The 23062-nt window shown below is 43.9% G+C and overlaps 1 protein-coding gene across 4 annotated transcripts in view; it reads right to left on the bottom strand.

Moving 5' to 3' along the window:
• Positions 1 to 23062, bottom strand: part of RASGRP1 (RAS guanyl releasing protein 1) — a 77604-nt gene that overhangs the window by 6369 nt on the left and 48173 nt on the right. For all 4 annotated transcript variants that reach the window (XR_012159476.1, XM_073348850.1, XM_073348848.1 and 1 more), the window contains 7 exons: positions 20581 to 20661; positions 18642 to 18746; positions 16148 to 16257; positions 15072 to 15216; positions 14328 to 14364; positions 13498 to 13644; positions 7531 to 7904 (listed from right to left, as the gene is read on the bottom strand). Coding sequence is in view for 3 of the 4 variants with exons in the window: in XM_073348850.1 (XP_073204951.1) it covers positions 7531 to 7904; positions 13498 to 13644; positions 14328 to 14364; positions 15072 to 15216; positions 16148 to 16257; positions 18642 to 18746; positions 20581 to 20661 (999 nt within the window). In the remaining variant the exon portion in view is untranslated. The remainder of the gene's footprint in view (positions 1 to 7530; positions 7905 to 13497; positions 13645 to 14327; positions 14365 to 15071; positions 15217 to 16147; positions 16258 to 18641; positions 18747 to 20580; positions 20662 to 23062) is intronic.

The following is a 23062-nucleotide window of genomic DNA, read 5'->3' as shown; positions in this document are numbered from 1 at the left end:
TTCTCCAAATGGTTATTATGCACTGAACAGTAAATGGCATGTTAAACAAAAAAGATCAGCATGAGCAAATGGCAATTAATTTTCTGTTTGCATCTCTAAAGAATGTATTTGGTTAGCTGGTAAATTAACCATTTCATGCTTGGAACCAGTATTTTTCAATATGATCCATGCAGAATATATTTGTTCTAAATGTACTGAGCTTTCAACCACACAGTGCATAGGAGATGCAAAGGTGGGGGAGAAGATTTGGGTGGTAGGTGGGAGTCCGTGTTTCAAGGATGGTTGGGAGAGGGTTTAGTTTTGGACACTGCTTGGGTTTGTAGATAGATATAACATGGATTATTACTGTGGTGTTTTTTTTTCACAAAGACTGAAGGCTTCATGGGGCAGCGACAGGCTGTCTCTTGATTCCATTGCCTAGTGTAATGACAGTGTACTAGTTGAACCCTTTCCTCATTTCCTTTTCCCTATGCATTAATATGCAAAGGTCCACAAAGTGCTGGCTGCCTGCAAACTGTGGGAAGTGAGCTTGCTTTATTCTTGCTTGCCTGAGATTTTCGGACAGTGATGCTGATTGGAGTTAGGATTTTAATCATTTCAGTTTTCATTTGAATTGTTTAACTTTTGTAAGAGGAAGGGATTGTCTTGTGGTTAAAGCACTGGACAGAGATTCAGATCTGGGTTTAAATCCTGGATGTGTCACAGGCTTCCTACATTACCTCAGGCAAGTCACTTAATAGTACTGGGCCTGAAGCCCTTCTCAGTAAAACGGGTAAACAATGCTTGCTTTCTCCCACCTTTTATCTGTGTTGTCAGTTTAGGGTCTGATCCAACTCCCAGTGACGAATGAGAGTTTTTCCATTGACTTCAGTGTGAATTGGATCAGGTAAGCTTGTAAGAAGAGAACTGTTACTTACTTACCTTACAGTAGATGTGGTTCTGCAAGATGTGATGTCTGTGCGGATCTCACTGTTGGTGTGCTTGTGTCCCATACGCACAAGATCAGAATTTTCTAGAAAGTACTGTCTGTTGGGGGCTGTACCTGCACCCTGAACATCCTCACCCCTCCCTTCCACCATCCCCAGCTAAGCACACAATGGGCTACATGGATCCAACCAACTCTGTTCCCTCAGTAATTCAGAATCCCAAAGATACGGACTCCAAAGGAGCAGGAATGAAGTGTGTGTCATGGGATCCACATGGACAAGACTTCGCAAAGAACTACAGTAACTGTATGATAAGTAGCTGTTCTTTTCTCTTTGCGTCCTTGTCCATGTGGATCCCACTGGTGCTGGCTAGCAAGCAGTAATCCTCACAGGACAGACTGAGGTGCCTTGTCTAACTAGCTAACTTAGTCAAAGAGAGAACTGAGAACAGCCCTTCCAAATATGGCATTAGCTTTGGCAGCCTGGGGTTATTTTGTGAGTGACGCACCAGTTTCAGAAAATTATTGCTTCTTGACAAAGGGAAGAGTGAGCACTATTTTGTCTGATGAATATTGCAGATGTATTGTCTATCAAGGATCGCTTGATCAGTGACAACACCTTGAAAGCTGGCCTGATCACTCAAAACTCCAGGATGTTAATGTGAAGGCAGGCGTTGCTTTGGGACCTGATTCACCGTGTCGTAGAAGCATCTGTGACTACAGTTAGTGTTGGGCATAAAGTCTGAAATGGATCTCCTCTCCTCGTGCTGGGGTTCATCCACCATTTGAGAAAGTCCAGTGTATAGCACTGTGATAAGAGTCCGTGGGGTATCTAAAAGGCTGCTACACTATTCTGAGCCAGGACTGCAGTGGACATATGCAAAGTATGAAAGAAGCATCACATATGTGCATGAAGCAAGACGACCTAGTAGCTTTAAGCAAAACCTTATTGATGTCATTGGTTGGTTTGAGAGAGTAAATATAAGAGATTTAATGGTGTGAAATCTATTGATATGGGGGCAAGCCCTTCTTGAGTTCGTCAAGAAGAGTCGTGATAAATTCTATCCTCTGTGAGGGACAACTTGGCATAGATCACTATCTGTCCTAGACAATGAAAGAGATTCAGAACATTGGTGATGGTTGTGGAGACTTCTTGGCTGGACTTTCTCTTTAGGAGTCAGTTGTCCAGGTACAGATCATTTTGTCAGTGTAAATGAGCTACCACAATAGCTAGGCATTTCGTGAAGGCCCTTAGTACTGACAACAGGCCAAATGGGAGTACTCACACTCCTGTCTCTCTCCATCTGTTCTCTCTTGTGTTATACTTAGGTTAGAAGCTCTTTGAGGCAGGGACAGTCTTTTTGTTCTGTTTGTACAGCACCTAGCACGATGGGGGTCCTGGTCTGTGACGGGACTGCAGGTACTACAGTAATACAAATAATAATAATAAATAAAATGATACTTCCTGTGTGCAAGGTTGATGGCAATGTGGAAGCAATGCATTCTGGAGGTCGAGAGCCATGGACTAATATTGAGCTTTCAGAGCAGGTGTAACAGAGGCTCGGGAGACCATCCTTTTGGATGTACCTACTGAGATGTCTCTCATCCAGGATGGGGCACAGCACACCATTACTTCTGGATTGAAGGAAATATTGGGAATAGAATCCCTTCTCCTTTGAACTCTGAAGGAATTGTCTCTAGGGCTTCTGTGAGTGGGAAGGAGTCCATCTCTTTTCCCAGCTGTTTCTTGTGAGAAGGGTCCCTGAAAAGGGATGGGGAAGAAGGCTGGGAGGGAAGCAATGATTGGAATTGTATAGGGTAACCCTTTATGATTTCCGTGACCTGTATGTCCAAAGCTATTCCAGTCCATTCATGTCCGAGAGAAGCAAAATAAATGGCAACCAAATATAAGTGGGCTTTTAGAGAGCTCTGTAGTGATTGGTTGGGAGCTCAGTATTCCCATCAAACCTACTTATTTTGAGGAGAAAGATGCAAGGATTATAGCCTTAGACTCTATGAGGTAGAAGCTTGAAGGTGTCTTCCTCCTTGAAAATCTAGACCTCCACTTAGATGAGAAGTCAGCAGACCTTTTTTGGTAGGAAGATGATGATCTCCGTTTTGGTTCTAGAAACAGATTGCCTTCCTTTTAGTGACCAATGTATAGATCCCTAAAGACCTATGCATGGCTCTCTAATCTTAAAGCCTCATCAATTTGGGAACGGAAGAGATCAGGCTCCTCGAAAAGATAGAACTTCAATAGCATACTGGACCTCTTTCAGGATTCCTGATGGCTGGAGCCAGGATGCTTTGTTATTGCTGTGGCCAGGAATCAAACAGCTGCATTAGACGCAACTTGGTGAGAGGTCTTGGCCATTATTAACCTTTTGCTTCACTGCCTTCAGTTCTATTTTTTGGTCGAGAGAGAGAGAGAGAGAAAGGAAGAACCTTATCTCTGCTTGTTGTGTTTGGCAAGTAATGCCTGATAAGTTGCAAGGATACTGAGGAATGTGGTTTTCTACCAAATAAGTCCAACCTCTTTAGATCATTTTCCTTGGGAGTGGACCGAGTCAGGGCTGGTTGTCAGGCCTTTTCTAATACTGCTGAGACCAAAAGAGAGCCCGGGGTAGGGTGAGAAGTGACATTCATATCCCTTTTGCAGCGTACTTGGTAACTCCTCTCAGCCCTCAGAGATAGGAGGAGTTGAGGCTGGTGTCTGCCATGAGTCCTTTGTTGGCTCTAAGATGCCTTCACTGATAGGCATGACCAGTCTCGCTATCATGTGCTTTGGTGGCTTTTCTTGGTGCACTGAAAGCAATAACCCAAGTATTGGCTATTCTCCCAAGCAGGTCTTGAAATGCCCTAAAACAAAGGTCTTCAAACAGTGGAGGCACGCCCCCCTAGGTGGGCATGGAGGAATGTTTTGGGGGGAGAGGGGGAAAGTGGCGGTGGCAGGTGGCTCCAGCCAGCCCCACATGGCAGGGCTCAGAGAAGAAGCACCACCCCTGACTCTTTTTTTTTTTTTCCTCTTTTTGTCTGTGTTGGGGACACAACCCAAAATTTGAACTCCAAAGGTGGGGGGCTCAGCTCAAAAAATTAGAAAACCACTGCCTAAAATCAGCTGCAGGCAGGATCAGTACAGGGGTGTCTGCCACAGCAGGAGATGATAATGACTGAGCAGCAGGTTGTTTTATCATTTCATCAACCAGATCTCTGGAGGAACCCTCCTCTTCACATTCAGGCCCTGACTCTCTGACTTTGTGGCTATGTCTACGCTGATAACAGTGCATGGCGTATGGGTACCACACATGTAGCAACATACTGCAGGGAACAACTCCAGCAGCTCCTGCCTTTTCCTGCTGTCTCCCCACTGCCAGAGCCTTTCCTTGCTGCAGTGAAAGGCTCCGACAACAGGGAGCCTCAGTGCAGCAAGAAAAGGCTCCAGCAGCAGGGAGGCAGGAGCAGGAAAGGGCTGCCTCTTTCCCCACCCCCTGCCAGAGCCTTTCCCTGCTGCTGGAGGCTCTCACTGTGGCAGGGACAGGCTCCAGCAGCAGGGTACGGCTAAAAGTACCTGTGTAGACATAGAAAGCACTGCTTGGGTGTAGAGTATCTATCCTGGGGGTTCCTGCATGTAGGGCACTCTTCTGGCCTAAGCCATGTCTCACTGAACACATGCTAGCTGGGCATGCAGTGTCTGTACTCGGCATGCTGCCGTATATATAGACATCTTTAGTGTGTGGGCGACGCAGCCCTTTGCATGGAAGTTGATCTTGGTCCTTTTCTAGCTGAAGGTACAGGAGAGTGGGACCTAGAGGTACATGAGCTGCACCCCAGTATGCCCAATAAAGCCAAGAAGGGCAGAATGACTGAGAAGGAGAAGTAGCCTTCCAAAGTCTTTCAACTGTGTAATGGGGGAGGTGCCTTTCCTGAAGGGAAACTGGGGTGATATCCCTACTTTGGCTCTTAAGAGCATGGGAATGCTCCTTAGCAGAAGCTGGGGGAGGTAGGAGGATGGGGAAGATGAGGTCTGTAGAAAGTGCTGATGGGATCAGCAGTGTGAGGATTAGTACTGAGGAGGAAGGTTCCAGTGCTTAATTTGTAAGGAAAGAGGTGCCACAGCTGAGCCCCAGAAAGCCCTGGCATAAATTAAGCACCGGCTGAGTGGCCGGAGAGCGGCGGCGGCTGGCCGGGCGCCCAGCTCTGAAGGCAGGGCCACCACCAGCAGCAGGGCAGAAGTAAGGATGGTGTGGTATGGTGTGCTGCCACCCTTATTGCTGCGCTCCTGCTGGTGGTGGTGCTGCCTTCAGAGCTGGGCAGCTGGAGAGTGGCAGCTGCTGGCTGGGAGCCCAGAGGTGCCAAGACTAGAGGTGCCGGGCTGAGCCCCAGCACAAATTAAGCACTGGAGGGTTCCCTGAGGGGAGGTAACAGGATGGCTAGATGAGCCTTGTACCAGAGAGTAAAAGGTCTTTTGGTATTGAGAGAGACTCTAGCATCTGAGGATTCTGTTGCTGCCGAGGCAGTCAATACCGTGCTCCAGTCCTGGAGCTGAAGTGGGCTCCCCTTGTCCTGAGGGAGATGGCGAGCTAGTCAGGGTCACTTTCTTGAGCTGATCTATATTCTTGGCCTTAGAGTTATCAGAGTCACAGGGCTCCAGGCTCCTTTTACACACCTTTGCTTTATTCTGCTCCAGTGAAGGAGGATGGCAGTGTCATCTGGCCCTGGGTGGGGGGCAGAATCAGCCTGTTGCAGAAAGAGTAGAACTCGAGTGCTGAGGGTTTGGAGTCTATCATAGAGGTGGTAAGGCACAAACATCTAAGAACATTCCCTGGGACAAAAGGGGACTGGAAAGCTGCCAAATGGTCAGAAAAACTATTAACTAATAATCTAAATCTATACATACAATTAATAACAAAAAAACTATTGGACTAGTTGCAAGTGAAAGGAGGACGCCACAGTTTCCACCTTACTGCCCATACGGAGTTTTTGTGGCCATTTACGCCTTAGGATTGTGGGGAGCACAAGCACGTACTGGGCACAGGTGTGATCCCAGTGGACACTGCTTACCAGAAAGTGTGAAACTCATGGTCATGGAACACATGTGCACCAATAACAGCGGGAGCCACACAGGCCAGGATTTGAAGAACCGTTTCTTACTGTGTGTTTTGTACAGTGCTTAGAACAATGCCCCAATCTAGGTTCGGGCTTCTAGGTAGTTATTTTACAATGGTTAACATTGTATATAGATTTTACAGTTCCTCATTGCTGATTGTCTGGTTTGTCCATTTTACTCTGCTGAATGCCTTTCATTTCTATAAAGTTCTATTTCTCTCTCTATCATTAGTTCTCATCTGTCTCTCTTCTGGTTTTATTCTCAGCTGCTATCTGTGCCCTCCCGTATCATGAATTCCATGCTATTCTTTTCTCTTATTTACATTTCTTTGGGATATTTTTTTCTTATTTTTACCCTCACAATCATGTGCTTGTCTTTCCCTTTCAGCTTTCTTATTTCTATTACCCTTCTTGTTTTCTCCATAGCTGAGTAGCCCACACATTCAATGTCTTTCTTTCTGTATATTCACTTCAGTTTCATTGGTTCCAGCCTCTTGTTCTCCAGTGTCATTTCTCTTTCTCTGCTTGACCACTCAGACTTTTCTAGGTGTTAAATGCGAAAAACTGTTAATGCAACTTCTACACAGTAAAAATCACAAAGAGTCAGGAAAGTGTAATATTTCACCAGCAAAGTGAACTTGGCCACATTACCCTTCCAATCAATTTTATGATGTGTACATATTACAACATAAACTGTTATACATTTGCCTGTTCTTTTAAATAGAAAATGGAACTAGAAACGCTAAATTCTGTTCTGCAGAGTTAAGGTTATTTATGGAAGCTTTAGCTTCCATATTTCTTGAGGTTTTTATGATTAACTGTATCACCTTGAAGTTGCATTCAGAGTTTTTTTGGGGAGGCTTTGATGTCCTATGGATTTTTTAAAGAAATGCAAAAAAAATAAAAACTATAATATTTCATGATCCCAATTAAATTTTGAAGTTCACATCTTTTTCATGGTAAAGTCTGGCTTTATTAGTGCTACTATTTAGCTAGAGAGTTTTTGGCACGGCAGGGTTAACCTGGCATCAGCATAGTGGCTTACAGTTTAATGGCAACATCTTCACTGTGGAAACTAATTTGCAAACTATTGCCCAGTCTGGCGTGTCCCTAAAATTGATGACTAGATTTATGGAGTAAAATCCTGGCTCTAGTGACTTCAATGAGAATAGGATTTCACCTATGGATGTAAAGGCCGTAAGGGATCATTGTGATCATTTAGTCTGACCTCCTGCATAAGAAAGGCCTAATAATTTCTGCATCAAGCTCAATAGCTTATGCTTGAATTAGAGCATAACTTTTAGAAATACATCCAATCTTGATTTAACGTTTTCAAGGGATGGAGACTCTACAAATATCCCTTATTAATTGTTCCAGTAGTTCGTTATCCTGGCAGCGCAAAAGGCCCTTGAAGTGACAGTGGATTGTTAAATTAACTTAAAGGCCTCTTTACTGTGCCACTGTAGTGTAAAGGAGAATATGATCCATTGGGTAAGTACCTGCTCCAGTTCCTGGTACGAGGGTTTATAGATGCGAAGCTCGTCCTTCCGTTTCTGACTTGAGTCTTTGTTTTCCCATTTTACATAAGCCTTTTTGCGGCTTAGAACTGGGCTTGGGCATGGAGATGGTGTTGCAGGCTGTAGATAAATATTTTCCGATGGTATCCCATGCTCCTTCTCCATCTGCCTGTTGGGTACATCGCTAGTTGCCAGTGTTGGCTCAGTCTGTGTGCTCTTGTCAAGAACAGCTGGCTTCACTCTCACTGAGATTTTTTGGGACGAGACGCCCATAAGCATAATTGTTCGGTCCTTCCTCTCTTCATTGTGTTCAGCCACTTCTCCATTAGGAAATGTAAACGGTCCTTCCTCCTGCCCTACAGAACAGAAACAACGAACTGAGTTAATTGGAGACCTACACTGGGAAGGAAGATATATAGCCACAGTCATTCAGTGTGCCTTTTTAAAACAATGTACTATGCAATATTTAAGCTGAAAGGGTGTTTATATTCACATCTCTCTGAATTTGGTCTAGTAGCAGAGGCACTGAAACTTTTTCCAGAGTGTGGACACATTCCCCTCCGATTCACAATCCCATAAAATCCCTGCAGCAACTGCAAAATTACTTACATGGGAAAGAATTAGGAAAGTATTACTGTAAATGTAGCTGTCTTTAAGATGATGTAGCATCATAGAAGTGTAAAACTGAAAGGGACGTCAATAGGTCATCTAGTCCTGTCCCCTGCACTCAAGGCAGGACTAAGTAATAATTAGACCATTCCTGACAGTGTGTTTGTCTAACCTGTTCTTAAAAACCTCCTGTGATGGAGATTCCATAACCTCCCTAGGCAGTTTATTCCAGTGCTTAACCATCCTGACAGTTAGGAAGTTTCTCCTAATGTCCAGCCTAAACTGCCCTTGCTGCAATTTAAGCCCATTGCTTCTTGTCCTATCCTCAGCAGTTAAGAACAATTTTCTCCCTCCTCCTTGCAACAACCTTTTATGTACTATGAATGAAAATGAAATAATACACACTAGAGAACTTTCTCCTAATAATTCCTGCAGCAGATCTTTTAGAAAACCATCCAATCTTGATTTTAAAATTACCACTGATGGAGAATGGTAAATTGTTCCAATGGTTCATTACCCTCACTGTTAAAAAAGTACACCTTACTTTCCCGTCTGAATTAGTCTAGCTTCAACTGCCAGCCATTCAATCATGTTATACCTCTTGTCTGCTTGATTGAAGAGCCCGTTATTAAATATTTGTTCCCCATGTAGGTACATAGAGAATGTAATCGAATTAGCCTTCTCTTTGTAAGCTAAGTAGATTGAGCTCTTTGCATCTGCCACTGCAAGGATGTTTTCTAATCTTTTAATCATTCTCTGGGCTCTTCTCTGAACCCTCTCCAATTTATCAACATCCCTCTTGAATTGTGGACTCCAGAACTGGACACAGTATTCCAGCAGTGGTCAGACCAGTGCCAAATACAAAGTAAAACAACCTCTCTACACCTGTACATACCCTTCCTTTCCCCGTGGCCTTGGGGAAAAAATCAGTCTGTGTGTTAACTTACCCCTCTAAAATTGGTACAATGAAATACTTCATTTTGCAGTGTCTTTCATGTAAGTGATCCCAGAATGGTTTGCAGAGTTAAACAACAGTTACAAAATGAAAGCAACAAATGAAAGCAGAGGGAGTGAGAAATGCCGATCATTAATATTGTTGTGATATCTATGTACTAATTATATGTAAAAAATTATGTCCTTTTGGTTTGTATCAAGGTGTAATTCCCCAGTAGAAGTGAAGAACTGGTTTTGCCAAACAAAGGCATGTATGTTCACGAGTCTGCCTAGGTTAATATGTAGATTAAGCACTGTAAACCAAACACAAGGGGAGCTATATTTGCATTTCAAATCAGCAGAAGGATCTGAAGACAACTTGGAGGCATCACAATGGGTGGGGTGAAGGGGCAATTCTGACTGAGGGATCAAAACAATGAGTTTGGCTTTTTGCTTCTCCTTTTATTTCTCATTTTGGTATCCCCTTACTGAGGAAACCCCTTGAAGGGTGTTGCGATCATTATGAAAACTTGGGTCCTGGTTTTGACTGAAAACCAGCAGCTCTTTCATAACTGAATCCTTGGGAGAAGATCTACTTTATAAAACAGGAAAGGTAACTATTAATAAGTGTAGACCTTGGATTGCATTTTATGTTTTGTTTTATATGTGTAATCAGTTCTGTTTCCACTCATTATCCTGTATCAATATCTCTAAAATCATAATCTTTGATAATAAGCATAGAAATAGATTACACTGCTGTTGTGTTATAAAAGGATCACATCCTGAGATGTACCAGCCAAGCTGTTTGTACATTTTGCTTTGGGGACCGCTTACCTGATAATTATTGTGAGTGTCCAGTGAGAGGGACTGGACACTGCAGGGAGCACTCGGGGGTTAGCCCTAGCTGGCACAGAGAAGGCGAGCTCTGTGGAGGCTGGGAAATCCATGATTGTGGGACCAGAAGCTGTTGCTTTCAGGTAGGGTTGCCAACTTTCTTACTGAACAAAACAAAATCCCTGGCCCTGCTCCTTCTCCAAAGCCCCGCCCCACTAACTCCATCCCCCTCCCTCTGTCACTCGCTGTCCCCCACCCTCACTCGCTCATTTTCACTGGGCTGGAGAGGGTCCCTTTTCGACCACGTGTTCGGTTGAAAACTGGATACCTGGCAACCCTAGTTTCAGGAAGCTGACCCACAACAGACATGGACAAGACTGCTTCACAGTAAGGGCAGGTAGTGGCAAGGTGCCTCACAACCCTGCGAACCCCTGGGGTGCCACAAGAAGCAGAGTGGAAAAGAGAGGTCTTCCCGTGAGATTTGAAAAGGGTTGAAGAGCTGATCAGGTGAGAGATACAGGGGAGCCAGTCCAGATGGCAGAACTTCAGAGAAAACTTTCTCTTCAGGAGTGGCGCATGAATGGGATGTGAGAAGATGAGGCTCTGACTAGATGTGTGAACAGACAGGGGAAAAGGAAGGGAAAGAGGCAAGTCTGACTGCAGTAACTATGTGGGGCAAGCACTTGAGGTGAGAAATGGAGACAATGAGAACTTTTAAATGAACGGGGGAGTCAGTGAAGCTAATGAAGGATGCAGCTGTGGCTCTTTGTATCTGGGGCAAGATGGATGGCCATATCTGCATGTGTTACAGCCCTGCATGTTCTGGAGGCTGGAGAGAGATGGGCCTGAGGGAGACCATAGAGCAGGTCAGTGAGAGCAGCCTGATAGCTTCCACGGCCAGAAGGGGCCCCTGTGATAATCTAGCCTGCCCTCCTTTATCACACAGGCCATAGAACTTCCCAAAAATAATTCCTAGTGCATATTGTTTAGAAAAACCTCCAGCCTTTTGTCATAAATATAAAGGGAAGGGTAAACCCCTTTAAAATCCCTCCTGGCCAGAGGAAAACTCCTCTCACCTGTAAAGGGTTAAGAAGCTAAAGGTAACCTCACTGGCACCTGACCAAAATGACCAATGAGGAGACAAGATACTTTCAAAAGCTGGGAGGAGGGAGAGAAACAAAGGGTCTGTCTGGCTGTCTATATGCTGCTTTTGTCGGGGATAGACCAGGAATGGAGTCTTAGAACTTTTAGTAAGTAATCTAGCTAGGTATGCGTTAGATTATGATTTCTTTAAATGGCTGAGAAAAGAATTGTGCTGAATAGAATAACTATTTCTGTCTGTGTATCTCTTTTGTAACTTAAGGCTTTGCCTAGAGGGATTCTCTGTGTTTTGAATCTAATTACCCTGTAAGGTATCTACCATCCTGATTTTACAGAGGGGATTTCTTTACTTCTATTTACTCCTATTTCTATTAAGTCTTCTTGTAAGAAAACTGAATGCTTTTTCATTGTTCTCAGATCCAAGGGTTTGGGTCTGTGGTCACCTATGCAAATTGGTGAGGCTTTTTATCCAACATTTCCCAGGAAAGGGGGGGAGCAAGTGTTGGGAGGATTGTTCATTGTTCTTAAGATCCAAGGGTCTGGGTCTGTAGTCACCTAGGCAAATTGGTGAGGCTTTTTACCAAACCTTGTCCAGGAAGTGGGGTGCAAGTTTTGGGAAGTATTTGGGGGGAAAGACGTTTCCAAACAGCTCTTCCCCAGTAACCAGTATTTGTTTGGTGGTGGTAGCGGCAAAGGGTGGAATATTTTGTACCTTGGGGAAGTTTTGACCTAAGCTGGTAAAGATAAGCTTAGGAGGTTTTCATGCAGGTCCCCACATCTGTACCCTAGCGTTCAGAGTGGGGGAGGAACGTTGACACCTTTGTTTAAAGATTGCTAGCCATGGCGAATCCACCATAACCCTCAGTAAACTGTTCCAATGGTTAATTACCATCACTGTGAAACGTTTATATCTTTATATGGAGCCATGGGTGAGAACTCCCCCATCAGAGAAGTTGAGGCAGTGGTGTGCATGGGCAATGCCGGCGGTGTGGTTACAGGCAGATTTACAGACACAGGCGATGCGCAAAGAGCAGGAGAGCTCAAAGATGATGAGAGCGAATACCTTGGGGAAATCTGAGTCAAAAAAGAAACACTTCTTCTTTTGGATGCTTAACTTATTAAATCTGAGATTAAGCCATGTTTCCTGGATTGAAATAGGCAGGAAAGCATGGGCAGTTAATAAAGATCTGTACAACTGAGTATTAATGTAAGAGGGTTAGTGAAGGTTAAGGTGACCAAGAGGGAGTTTGAAATCACCTAGGGAAATGAAGAAAAGAATGTAATTATGGCTTTTAATTTTCTTGGTGCACTGATATGTACATGAGTTGATTTTAGAAACCCAGAAGCAAAACTTGAATTTAACTCTGAGCCACTTATTTAATATTGCAATTGCTTCCTGCCAAGTGGTAGAAACTAGAGCACACTGCAATCTGCTTGTCACAAGGTGGCACAATTAGTTAACACATCAGCCTTTCACTTCTAGATAGCTGGGCTCAGATCCTCTGAGTCACAGCTCAGAAAAGTTGGACAGCGTCTTGGCTCAGCTCTTGTGGGAATTTGTGCACGTCCTACAATTTCACACAACTGGAGGTCTCTGCTCAGGAAATGACCAGGCCTGAAATAATTAGCAATATTGTGAGCAGGAGAGGGATAGTGGTGGGTGCACCCAGACTTAGGTTTACTTATGTCTGGCTCTAGCCCCAGTCCAGACTTATACGGCGACCCCTCTGATACTAGTCAATATTGTTGTTAATGAATTGGTCCCTTCTGACCTAAATATCTATGAATCTATGAATCTATGAATTCTAGTGTTTATTAACTAATGCTATTCAATCATGGGAGGCGGGTATAAGCCTTCCCTGGCACAGCTCCCTGCTCTGCCCCTTCCCCGAGACCCCCGCCACTGCCTGGTGAGTCTCTCCTCTCCTTACCCCTGCACAGGTCCCCACTGCTTGCCATGTCCCTACTCTCCTCCCCCCAAGGCCTCTTCTCCACCCCCCTCTTCCCTGCAAGGCTGCCTGCACAGCCGCTGCGTCGCAACTCTCCTCCACCTCCTCCCCGCAAGACCTGGCCACCTGCCGCTCGCCACATCCCTCCTCACCCCCCCCCCCCCCCTGCAGGGACATGGAGGAGAGGAGGGATGCAGAGAGCTTGAGTCGTGGGGGCATCAGGGAAGAGGGGGTGGAGAAGAGGAGGGATGTGGAGATCTTGAGTGGCGGGGGCTTCGATGGGGAGGGGTAAGGGTAGGAGAAATGCGGCAGATGCTGGGGCCCTCACAAGGGAGGGGGCCTGGGCAGAGCAGGGGGGAGCATGGGCAGGGCTGCAGGTGGAAGATGCGGAACAGAGAGCTAGCCTCTCCTAGGGGAAGCTTCACATACCACCCAGGTATTCAATTAATCAACATGTTGGGGGAGGGGATAAAGGAGGGGTCCTATATGGCACTTTGATCTTAGATATCTGAACCTTCCTCACCATGGAATTGCTCTTTGACTCCTACAGGGCAGAGGCTAGAAGCGAGGGCTGAGGTCGGGCTGTTATCAGCAGTCATGCTTTTGGATCTTTTCTTGCACTCAAATACAACCAGGTCTTTGCATTGCTTGTGACAGTTCATTCCACAGTCTGTAAACAAGTAAAACAAGGTTTGCAGCATTTAGTGGTTTTGCTGCAGCATCTGAGATCCGTTCCCACACTGTATTACCTCCCCAGGAAACTGCAGAGGCCTTCTTACATGTTCTGTAAGGCATGGTATGAAACCACAAATGGATGGTAAATATACTCAACTGCATCCCTGTGCAATGTACCATTCAAACCCACTTTTATACTGAAGATATCCCACTAGCAAAAAACTCAGCCAAGCAGAACACATTAGAGTGGTACTGGCCCAGGTGGCTACTTAATATTGCATGGTCACACTGTCTTCTCCCTTGCAAAAGCCTGCAGGAGCGTATTCGGAGGAAGGAAAACCCTGCAAGATTTCCATTGTGGAGCTCCCCAAATAGTTCTGTTGGGAGCTGGGGTTTGCTTCGCTAGGAGTGTCCATTACAGATCCTGTAGGGATTTGCAGAGCACTAGGGCCATCCATTGTGAGGTCCTATGACTTCAAACTGGCTGAGGGCCACCTGCCCCTCTTCCAGATCTCAGGCCATGGCTTCCTCTGTCAGTAGACGCTCCTTAGGTGGGGGGGATTGAAGTGAGGCTATGGAAAAGATAATGTATCCTCAGGCTATACAACCTTATCATTAATTTCGCAGGGCACCTTTATAACTATGCATTCAGTCAACAGAAGAGGAAGTAGTAATTACCTTTGCATCTATATCCTTGTTTAATAACTCCCCAGAGCTGGAATTCAGGCACAAAGGAAAAAAAGGCATATTTGTGTTAAGATATTTCATTGAATTTTGGCATGTCGGATGGCTCTCTCCAGGCACAAGAATGTGACAAAAGCCCACCCCTTTGTTTTGAAGCCTGATACTTTTTCTTGCCAGTCAATCATGTCTGCCGATCTGAAAAGAGGTCCCACAATTGGAGTAGCAGGGGTGTCACAAGTCATGTCTATTGTGCTTGTGTAAAGCCTAGTCTCCGGCTTGTGACACGCCTTCAGGAGCCATCACTAATGCATATCAGACATCACCCCATAACAGCATGATGCTGATCCCAGGAATCGGTCATCAGGGAGCAGCATAGTCAGCTTGCCCCGTCTTCCTTTGCTAAACAGGAAGCAGGCCCAGCTTCGCTCAGTGCTGGGCCAGTCCCAACAAACTCTGGGGGAGGGAGGTGCTAGGCTTTGAACCTTTTGCCTGACATTGATGCAGCTTGAAACAAGACTGCCTTGGCAGCCAGAAGAACACGAGGGAGAAGGAGCAACGTTAGAGAAACAAAAACACCACCAAGGAGGGAAAAGGCTCCATTGAAACATGGTCAGTAACATTTAACATGTAAATTGTCCTAAGATTTCAATATTAAATGATAAATGTTTGCTTACTAGACAGAAGAAACATCGTTATGCTAATAGATGTTAATGTAATGTACTTAAAAAATAAGCTTACAAATCCAGCACAGTTGTCACAGAACGTAGGCTTTAGGTAAGTGGTCTCTTGGAAGTTGTGAGCAAAGCCAAGACCTAATTTAGAATAGATCGAGCTAGCCCTCATAAAGTAAGCTGTTATTTCATCCCTGCTAATCAGACCTTCCCTGCAAATAAACGAGAGAGATGGTTAATAGGGGCTCTGCTTTCCAGTAGCACAAGGAGAGTTAACTACATCTCCCCTCCCCCCCGCCCCCCCAACAGCCGTAGATGTCAGAATTATTCAATAATCTGGCCATGGGTTCTACAGAAACTCATTTATGAATTAAAATGCAGTTTATACAACTAAACAAAATAGCTTCTTGTGAAGTGCAACCTCACAACACCTTCAGAACACTGTTCACAATTATCAAAACAAAGCAAAAAAAATGAAGCAAGGGAATAATTCCTTCCAACAGGAATTCACACTGTTCTTTACCATCTCTAATGTGGTGTTAGAAATGTGGTTTCCTCATAGGAGGAGGAAAAAGATACCACGCATTTCTGACAGAGTCAAATTTTAATTTTCTCTGCTTTCTAATTTTAATCCTTGGCAGGCCAGAGAAACTCCAAATGACCACAGCTGCATTTTTCTATATTTTTGAGGAACATTTTTTGGCTAACACACAGATCTGTTGTCATTTGATCAAAACACAGGTTTCACTGGTCTGTGCCAAACATATTTTATTTCTCTATATGGTCTTTAACAACGACAACAACAAAAGCCTGTTCTGAGACACAGTTTTACCTTAGAAAAATGTTCAATACAGTTAATGTTATTGAATATAATTCAATAAAAGATTCTTTAAGATATTACACTTCAATTTTCTTCAATCGGTCTAAGCAGAGTATTGGAGTCTCACAACAGACAACGGTTTGATTTTGCTGCAGGGGGGTGAGGTCATTTGCAACTAACTCAGAAGGTGCTTTTGTGAGTTACGTTTCCACTTTCATTTTGGGAGAGAGGAAGGTGATTTTAACATCTCTTATGACAACAACTATCTGTTAAGAAGCTCACATGCAGAAACAGATGTAAAAATGAGGTTCACAGACACACACCTGTCCTTGTCCATGACACAAAATGAGAATGGAAAGCTGGCTGCAATCTTTTCAAATTCTTCCTGAGAAATGTATCCATCCTGATCATGGTCATAATTTTTGAAGACAGACTGGATAAGATAATAATAGAGGAAATTATAATGAAGTCGGACAACTTACTTATCACCTTTTTTGGGGAAAAAATTAAGTTCAAAATATATTAGCATCCCAGACAAAAACATGTATTGCTTCTGAGTCATTCAGTGTAAAATAAACTTTAATGGTTTTCTTTAAAACAGTGCAAGGACCTTTCTTGCTGCCTGCCCTGCTTAAGTCTATAGAACCATCGTAAATTCTGGATTGATGTCAAAACCCAAAGGTAAATTCTAAACAACATGGACCAAAGTCTGTACTGCTCCATAGTGTGTGCAATCCCACTGCCTGGATATGGTGGTACTTCCCTTCCACAAATCCCTTTGTTTTTCACACTCAGCCCCTTTCTCCCCTCTCTAAGCCACTATGGCCAGGTCCACACACAAAGGTTGCACCACTGTAGCCCTCTTTATTAAAGTGGGATTAGGTGTGTGCGCATGCATACACCATCTCCCAGAGCTAGATCTCTGTAGTTAAACCAAAATAGTTGCTCAGCCTATTTTATCAGGGCAACTCTACATTGGAGGGAGTGTTAAATCAATGGAGTAACACCGTAGACACAGTTTCATTAATATAGCGTCATCAATTCAAGTAATTCTCCCACTTCTAGCCTACACTGCAGCAGTGACTGATGCACTGAGGGGTGGTGACTTTTCTGCACTCCCTATCTAGTCATCAGCTTGTCCCAAAGTCACTCTGACTTTAAGATGTTTTACAAACTCCCAAGAGCCCCATTTGCAAGCCACTAGAACGCCAAACCTTTCAGAGCATTCCTGGGTTCACCAAAGGGGCTATATTGCCTAGCACATTTGCCTAGACCTGAAGTTAAGAGAATTGACTTCCTTGCTGTCTGGGGCAAGAAGCATGTGTAAACAGAGCTCAGAAACTCTCACCCAAAACAAGGTCATCTGCCAGTACCTGTGATACAAGAGGGCAGCTCTGAGCTCAGGAGCTTCCTTCCGATTCTTAGTGCCTGCTGCCTTTGTTATTTGAAACCAGGCAGAAACAGCTATGGGGGAGGGCAGAAGTGTCCTTCCCTTCTCTATATCTCCATAGCTCCTCTACACGAACTACTGGCCATTTCCCCTGCTTTCTCTGCTTGGTGTTTTCTGCCTTCTCCCACACAACATCACCTGCCACCCTCTCAGTTTGGGCTGCCAGGCCCCCACTGCCTCTGTCTCCTAGTTCCCTCCTTTAAAATGTTCACTATAATCCCTTCCATGCCAACAAGGCTGTGCGACCCCAGTGATGTCTGCACCTGTGCAAGTGCAATGGTGTGAATGCACTCAATCAAAATACTTGGATCGATATAACTACTCCAATATAACTAGCACCTGCGCAACTTATATGTGTAGACAAGCCAAAAGTTACCTTCTCTCTTGTAGGCCCCCAACTCAGCAAAGTACTTACGCACATGCTTAACTCTGAGATCATGGGCAGCCCAGCGACATCCGTGGGACTGCCCACATACTTAAGTGCCTGGCTGAATTAAGGCCATTTCTGCAACCCTTGCGCCCACTGAATAACACCACTGACGTTCATGTGACTGCTTGGATCTATTAAGTATAAGGGTTGCAGAATCTGGTCCTAACTCTTAACTTTGAAAAGTTCCTCTAGCTCATGACAAATTCTTTTTATCAAGCAATTTGTGAAAACACATGTGAAACACTGGCAGGGACCTTGGGTCATGAATCCTGGTCTATAGGGCTCTTTGGAGTTATCTGGTTCCACCCTGCACTTCAGAGCCCTACTAACTCTTGTCAGAATCGAAGCTGAACACAGCCAGAGGGCCCCAGTCCTGGAAGCTTGATTGGTTCAAAGTCCTATTTAAACCCAGCACAGGAACAGGAAGATGTCTATACAACTGGGATCCATCTTGCTATGGACTGTGTGCTTCTGCTCCCCTGGCTTGACTTTCTGGTATCCTGACCTGGCCCAACTCTGGTTCCTGATCTCTGGTTTGGCTCTCAAGCTTGTCTCCTGACCCTGCCTGCCTCCTGACATTTGACTCTTGGTTCACCCTCTGACTTTCTGGTATATAACCTGGCCTGATTCTTGCTTTGACCACTCAGTCAGACAGCCCATACCCCAGTCGTGACAAACACTCTGTATCAAAATAAACTTTAGCAAACAATGAGTGTGTGTTGCAGTTTAAGCAGCAGTGCAGTTAGTTGATACCCCTGATGGGACGACAGCTACTATAATGAAATTGTGCTTTCAAAAAATGCAATGGTTTTAACATGGTTTGCAAATAGACTCAGCACAGGTTTGAAGATGTCTGGTTTTCAGTATGCAGCTTCTCATTACATATCTTATCATATACAGGAGGTAATCAAACATACATGGTAAAATGGCCACTTACATCAACCATTCTCTGAACGTGCTTGCTGATTGTCTTTGGATCAGGTTTTGGAGCTATGCCTGAGGCCCAGTCTGCAACTACCGGTGGTTTGGAAGGTGTCAAAGGCTAAAATGAACATTATAGAAACTTCTTACCATCTCATCAAGTATTTTCAATAACCAAGTTCTTTCCTTTGTCTAACAGAAGAATAAGAATGGCTAGCCAGGTGTAGATCAGTGGCCCAGTTGGTCCAGTATCCTGTCTCTGACAGTGGTCAGAGGGGAATGTCTTCACTGAGCTATCCACAGTGGTACTTAGGTCTTTTCCCTAAGTTATTACAGTTAATTCAGAGCCCAATAAGGTAGGTGAGTAGTTCTGCCAAGGTGCAGTTCTTTGCTGTTTCTTCCCAACACAAACGAATCCACCACCATGGCTGTCTGTTCATCCATCCTTATTGGCTACCGCTGCAATTCCTTACATGATTTTTCAGTCTTGATTAGTCTAAAAAATTGTGTCATCTGCAAATTTTGCTACTTCATTTTTCACCCCCTGCTCCAGCTCAGTGAGTATATATTGCACAACACCTGTCTTAGTATGGAGCCTGTGCCATCCTGTTAAACTACTGACCATTTAACTCTTCTTTTCTATCCGAGTTTCTGCTTCCTGACAATACTATGTATCCCACCCCATGACTATTTAATTTACTTACTAGCCTTTTGTGAAGGACTTTGTCAAAGGCGTTTTGAACTGTCAATTAGTGAGGCACAATTTTCCTTTATAACAGATGGTTAGTCTCTATGATATCATGAACACTTTTAATTTTTATTGTTTCTACCTATTTACCAAGAACAGCAGTAATTTCCCCATGGCTACTACATTCAGTCCTATGCATTTTGATTAACAGTAGATCAGTTTCATGCAATGTAGGGGTGACCTTAAAAGCCCCTCAATGCATAATGGCAAAGAGATCACTGTCATATATAAGCAACTGCTATCAGGCCTGACAGACTCACTAAACCTAACACATTGCTGTCATGGTACTTATCTGTAAAGAATGTTGTGTAAGGTGTCAGTTGAAAAAACTTATATCACGCTGGTCATCACAATCACTGTGTGATGTATGTGTGGGTAACCATTACACAGTTGAGTATATACTGAAAATATGTTCAAACCAGGCAGGGCTGATAAGCAAGGTTTTCCTAGACAATGGAATGTTGATTTATCTGTCTGCCTAGGTCTCAGATGTCAGTCGAGCCTGGTAAAAGCCAAAAACAAAGCAAGCACATTAAGTCAATAGGAAAAGCAAAGGGAAGGCTCTTCCAGGGGGTTGGGCACTGGGGTGCACCAAGTGTTACCTGCTAGGCAAAGTAAGGGCTGGCAGAGTCCTAAGGCATTTGTTTGGCTGGCTAACCAACTGGGGTGGCAGGGTGTTGTCAGTTGGTTTAGTATCTGCAAATCTCTCTTTTGTAAAGGCAGAGGGCTAACAAGGTGACTGACAGTTCTGGATGCCTTGAGAGAGTGTCACAGTAAGCAGCTTTCTTTTCGGTGTTTATTAAAAAAATTGAAAAATAAAAATATAAAAATGCCTTGGGGTAGATTACTGGAATTGTTAGAGGCCTGTTGCTTTAGAGGAATTAGAGTTCGCTATCAATGGGGCAACTCATGGGTCTGATGTCTCCACTCATGCTGATATAAATCAGGAGTAACTCCATATATTTCAAATACATCATTTGAAATAAATGGAGTTACACTGGTATCATAAGAGTGAGAGGAGACGCAAGCCTGTATACAGAGTTGTTATTACTATTCTGGTTCACTAACATGCTGTTGTTCGTAACAACAATATACCACAAACACATCAGTGTCTTTAATGAGCCGTAGGCTAAACCCAAGTGTCTACCAAGGATGAAATGTATATTGCTGTTAAATCATTTTGTTAAGGTTCTGGAAAGGCTCTTACTGCAGCTCGGTTGGTTCTTGGCTCTCGTGCATATGATAGTTCATATATTTCATCTTCAGTGTAGTAAAGATCAAGTGACAGCTGAAAATAAACATAGAACTGGATTAGTCTCTAAGCAGTTGCTGTTATTCCGTGGATTTACTTGTTTCTAATGCACCTACACCTTGCTGGTGAATTAACTGTTAATTAAGGCTGTGCTACAAAACCATACATTTGGGGGAACATGCATTCAAAGTCTAGGTGCTGGCAGCAATTTGAAATGGGCACATTTCCAAATGCAAATCTGTTGTTCCCATTGCCTAAGAAATGAACGCAAGTACAATCAGATATTGGCAGTGTGAGTTAATAAGTGACCCGATAACAGTCTGTTGTCCCCATGACATTACGATGGGGGTTCTATCACATCCACGAGAGATGTCTGCTTGTCTGCACTTATAATTCAAATTCTATTTTGGTAGATTTGTCTTTAATAGCTACCCAAGAAGTTTAGGGCAAAATTAGGTTTCTGTGCAACAAAATTATTTTTCAATATTTTAATTATTTAGAATTAATTTCAGTAAAGATTTTATTCAAGCATGACCCACACAAATGTAACTGTAAAGAAAGAAGTAGTCTAACTAGCCTCTCTGAATTGACATGGCTCCTATAGAGTTCAGTGACACCTTCTCCCTCCTCCCCCAACTCCCACAAAAAGAGAAAAGTTATCTAAGCCGTACAGGTCATTTTTAGCACTATTGCGATATCCACAAATTCAAGGAAGTCATTCCCAAGAACTATTGAGTTTCTTGCTGAGTTGGTTATTTGTGGATGTGGTATGGTATCTCTTTTGGTTTCCATATGCTCAGCAGAGTCTGGGAAGCCATTTTTAATTGAAAAAAGAAAAGGAGTACTTGTGGCACCTTAGAGACTAACAAATTTATTTGAGCATAAGCTTTCGTGAGCTACAGCTCACTTCATCAGATGCATTCTGTAGCTCACGAAAGCTTATGCTCAAATAAATTTGTTAGTCTCTAAGGTGCCACAAGTCCTCCTGTTCTTTTTGTGAATACAGACTAACACGGCTGCTACTCTGAAACCCATTTTTAACTGGTTTCTCAGAGGGAGAGGCTGTGCTCTCTACCTATGAGTGGCCTGTTAAGAAAGTCAGAAGAATACCTAACCCCTCTCGATAAGTCTGTATCCAGCAGGCAGTCGCTTAGAACATTTTACACTATTATAATTCAAACAGTTATGCAGAAGTGCTGCTATTGCTTGATACGTCTCATATGCGACTGCATTTTTGCAAGGAAAATAAGTGGTTTCCACTCCACTGTAGGCTCACCATATGGAGTTCCTGTGGTTATTATTGCCCAGACACTGCAGTATTTGTTTAGCTATACCTGAGATTTGAGTCTCACGTTATTACACTACCTTTTACAAGGAAATAATCTCTTTGGAAAGACCAAAATTCTGTTGTCGCATCGCACAAAGGCCAAGTGTCAGTTCTGTGTATTTCTGGAAGAGTCCTCCACTCCCAAAGGCTGCTAAACCCAACCCTCTGGAATTCCCTCAATTTTTACTTTCTGGGAATTGTTTTATGGGATAGACTCATCTAATGTAAGTTTCACCAACAGATATTTCTGAGCAAGTGTAGAGGGCCAGGAGCAGTAGTGGTGGCGATGAGGCTATTGTAGGGTGAGGATTCACTCTTGTGAGATGGTCTTTATCCAAGAACAACGATCCTGAGACTTGTAGTCCAGTGATCATGGGAACTGTAAGCTGCTAACAAAGCATGTTTGGTATAAAAGGTCTTTCCTCAGTATGGGAGAGATCAGAGAGATGGTAGCTACTTCTGTGAGCCTCTCTGTCCAGGAGGAGACTAGATGAGGGTAGGGGTGCTGATCTTGTCAAAGAGAAAGGGGCTTAAGGAAGAAGACTGGAGAGCAGCTGAGCAAAGGACCATTTGGCAGGGCTACAGGAAGACTGAGCAAGCCCCTCCAATAGAGGGAAGAAAAGTGTCCACTCAGACCCTGATGAAGAAGCTGTAGCCTAGTGTCTGGGTTTTCCCTCCTTTTTGACTATTTTTGTGGACCCTGGAAGGGGGTAATTTTTTGGGTCACGTGCGGGGCTAACCCAACCAACCAACAGGGGACACTGGGATGCAGACTAAATCTGATAATGGTGGAAGTTGAACTGCACTATCATAGCCCTCAAACAGCATCAGCAAGGGTCCATCACTGGACATGGAGAACCCGACACAGGAACTGAAGGAAGCGGCACATAGCTTCATTGCTATTACTCTTCACCTCAGTTTATGCTGCTGTCAGCCTGAAATCTGCTGTTTCAACATCTTGAATTCATCAAACCCAGCTGGGATCATAAACAGTGGGTAAGTACATGCCAGAGCCAGAAGATGGAGTTGCTTATTCATAGTGAGAATCCTGGTGCTACCACCATTAATTTTAGAAGGAGGCTGTTATTGCACCTGGATGAGATAGAATTT

Source organism: Lepidochelys kempii, chromosome 6 (assembly GCF_965140265.1).
Source record: "Lepidochelys kempii isolate rLepKem1 chromosome 6, rLepKem1.hap2, whole genome shotgun sequence".
Taxonomy (NCBI): Eukaryota; Metazoa; Chordata; order Testudines; family Cheloniidae; genus Lepidochelys; species Lepidochelys kempii.
The sequence above is the reverse complement of the archived record's forward strand: the minus strand, read 5'-3'. Positions and strand labels throughout refer to the sequence as shown.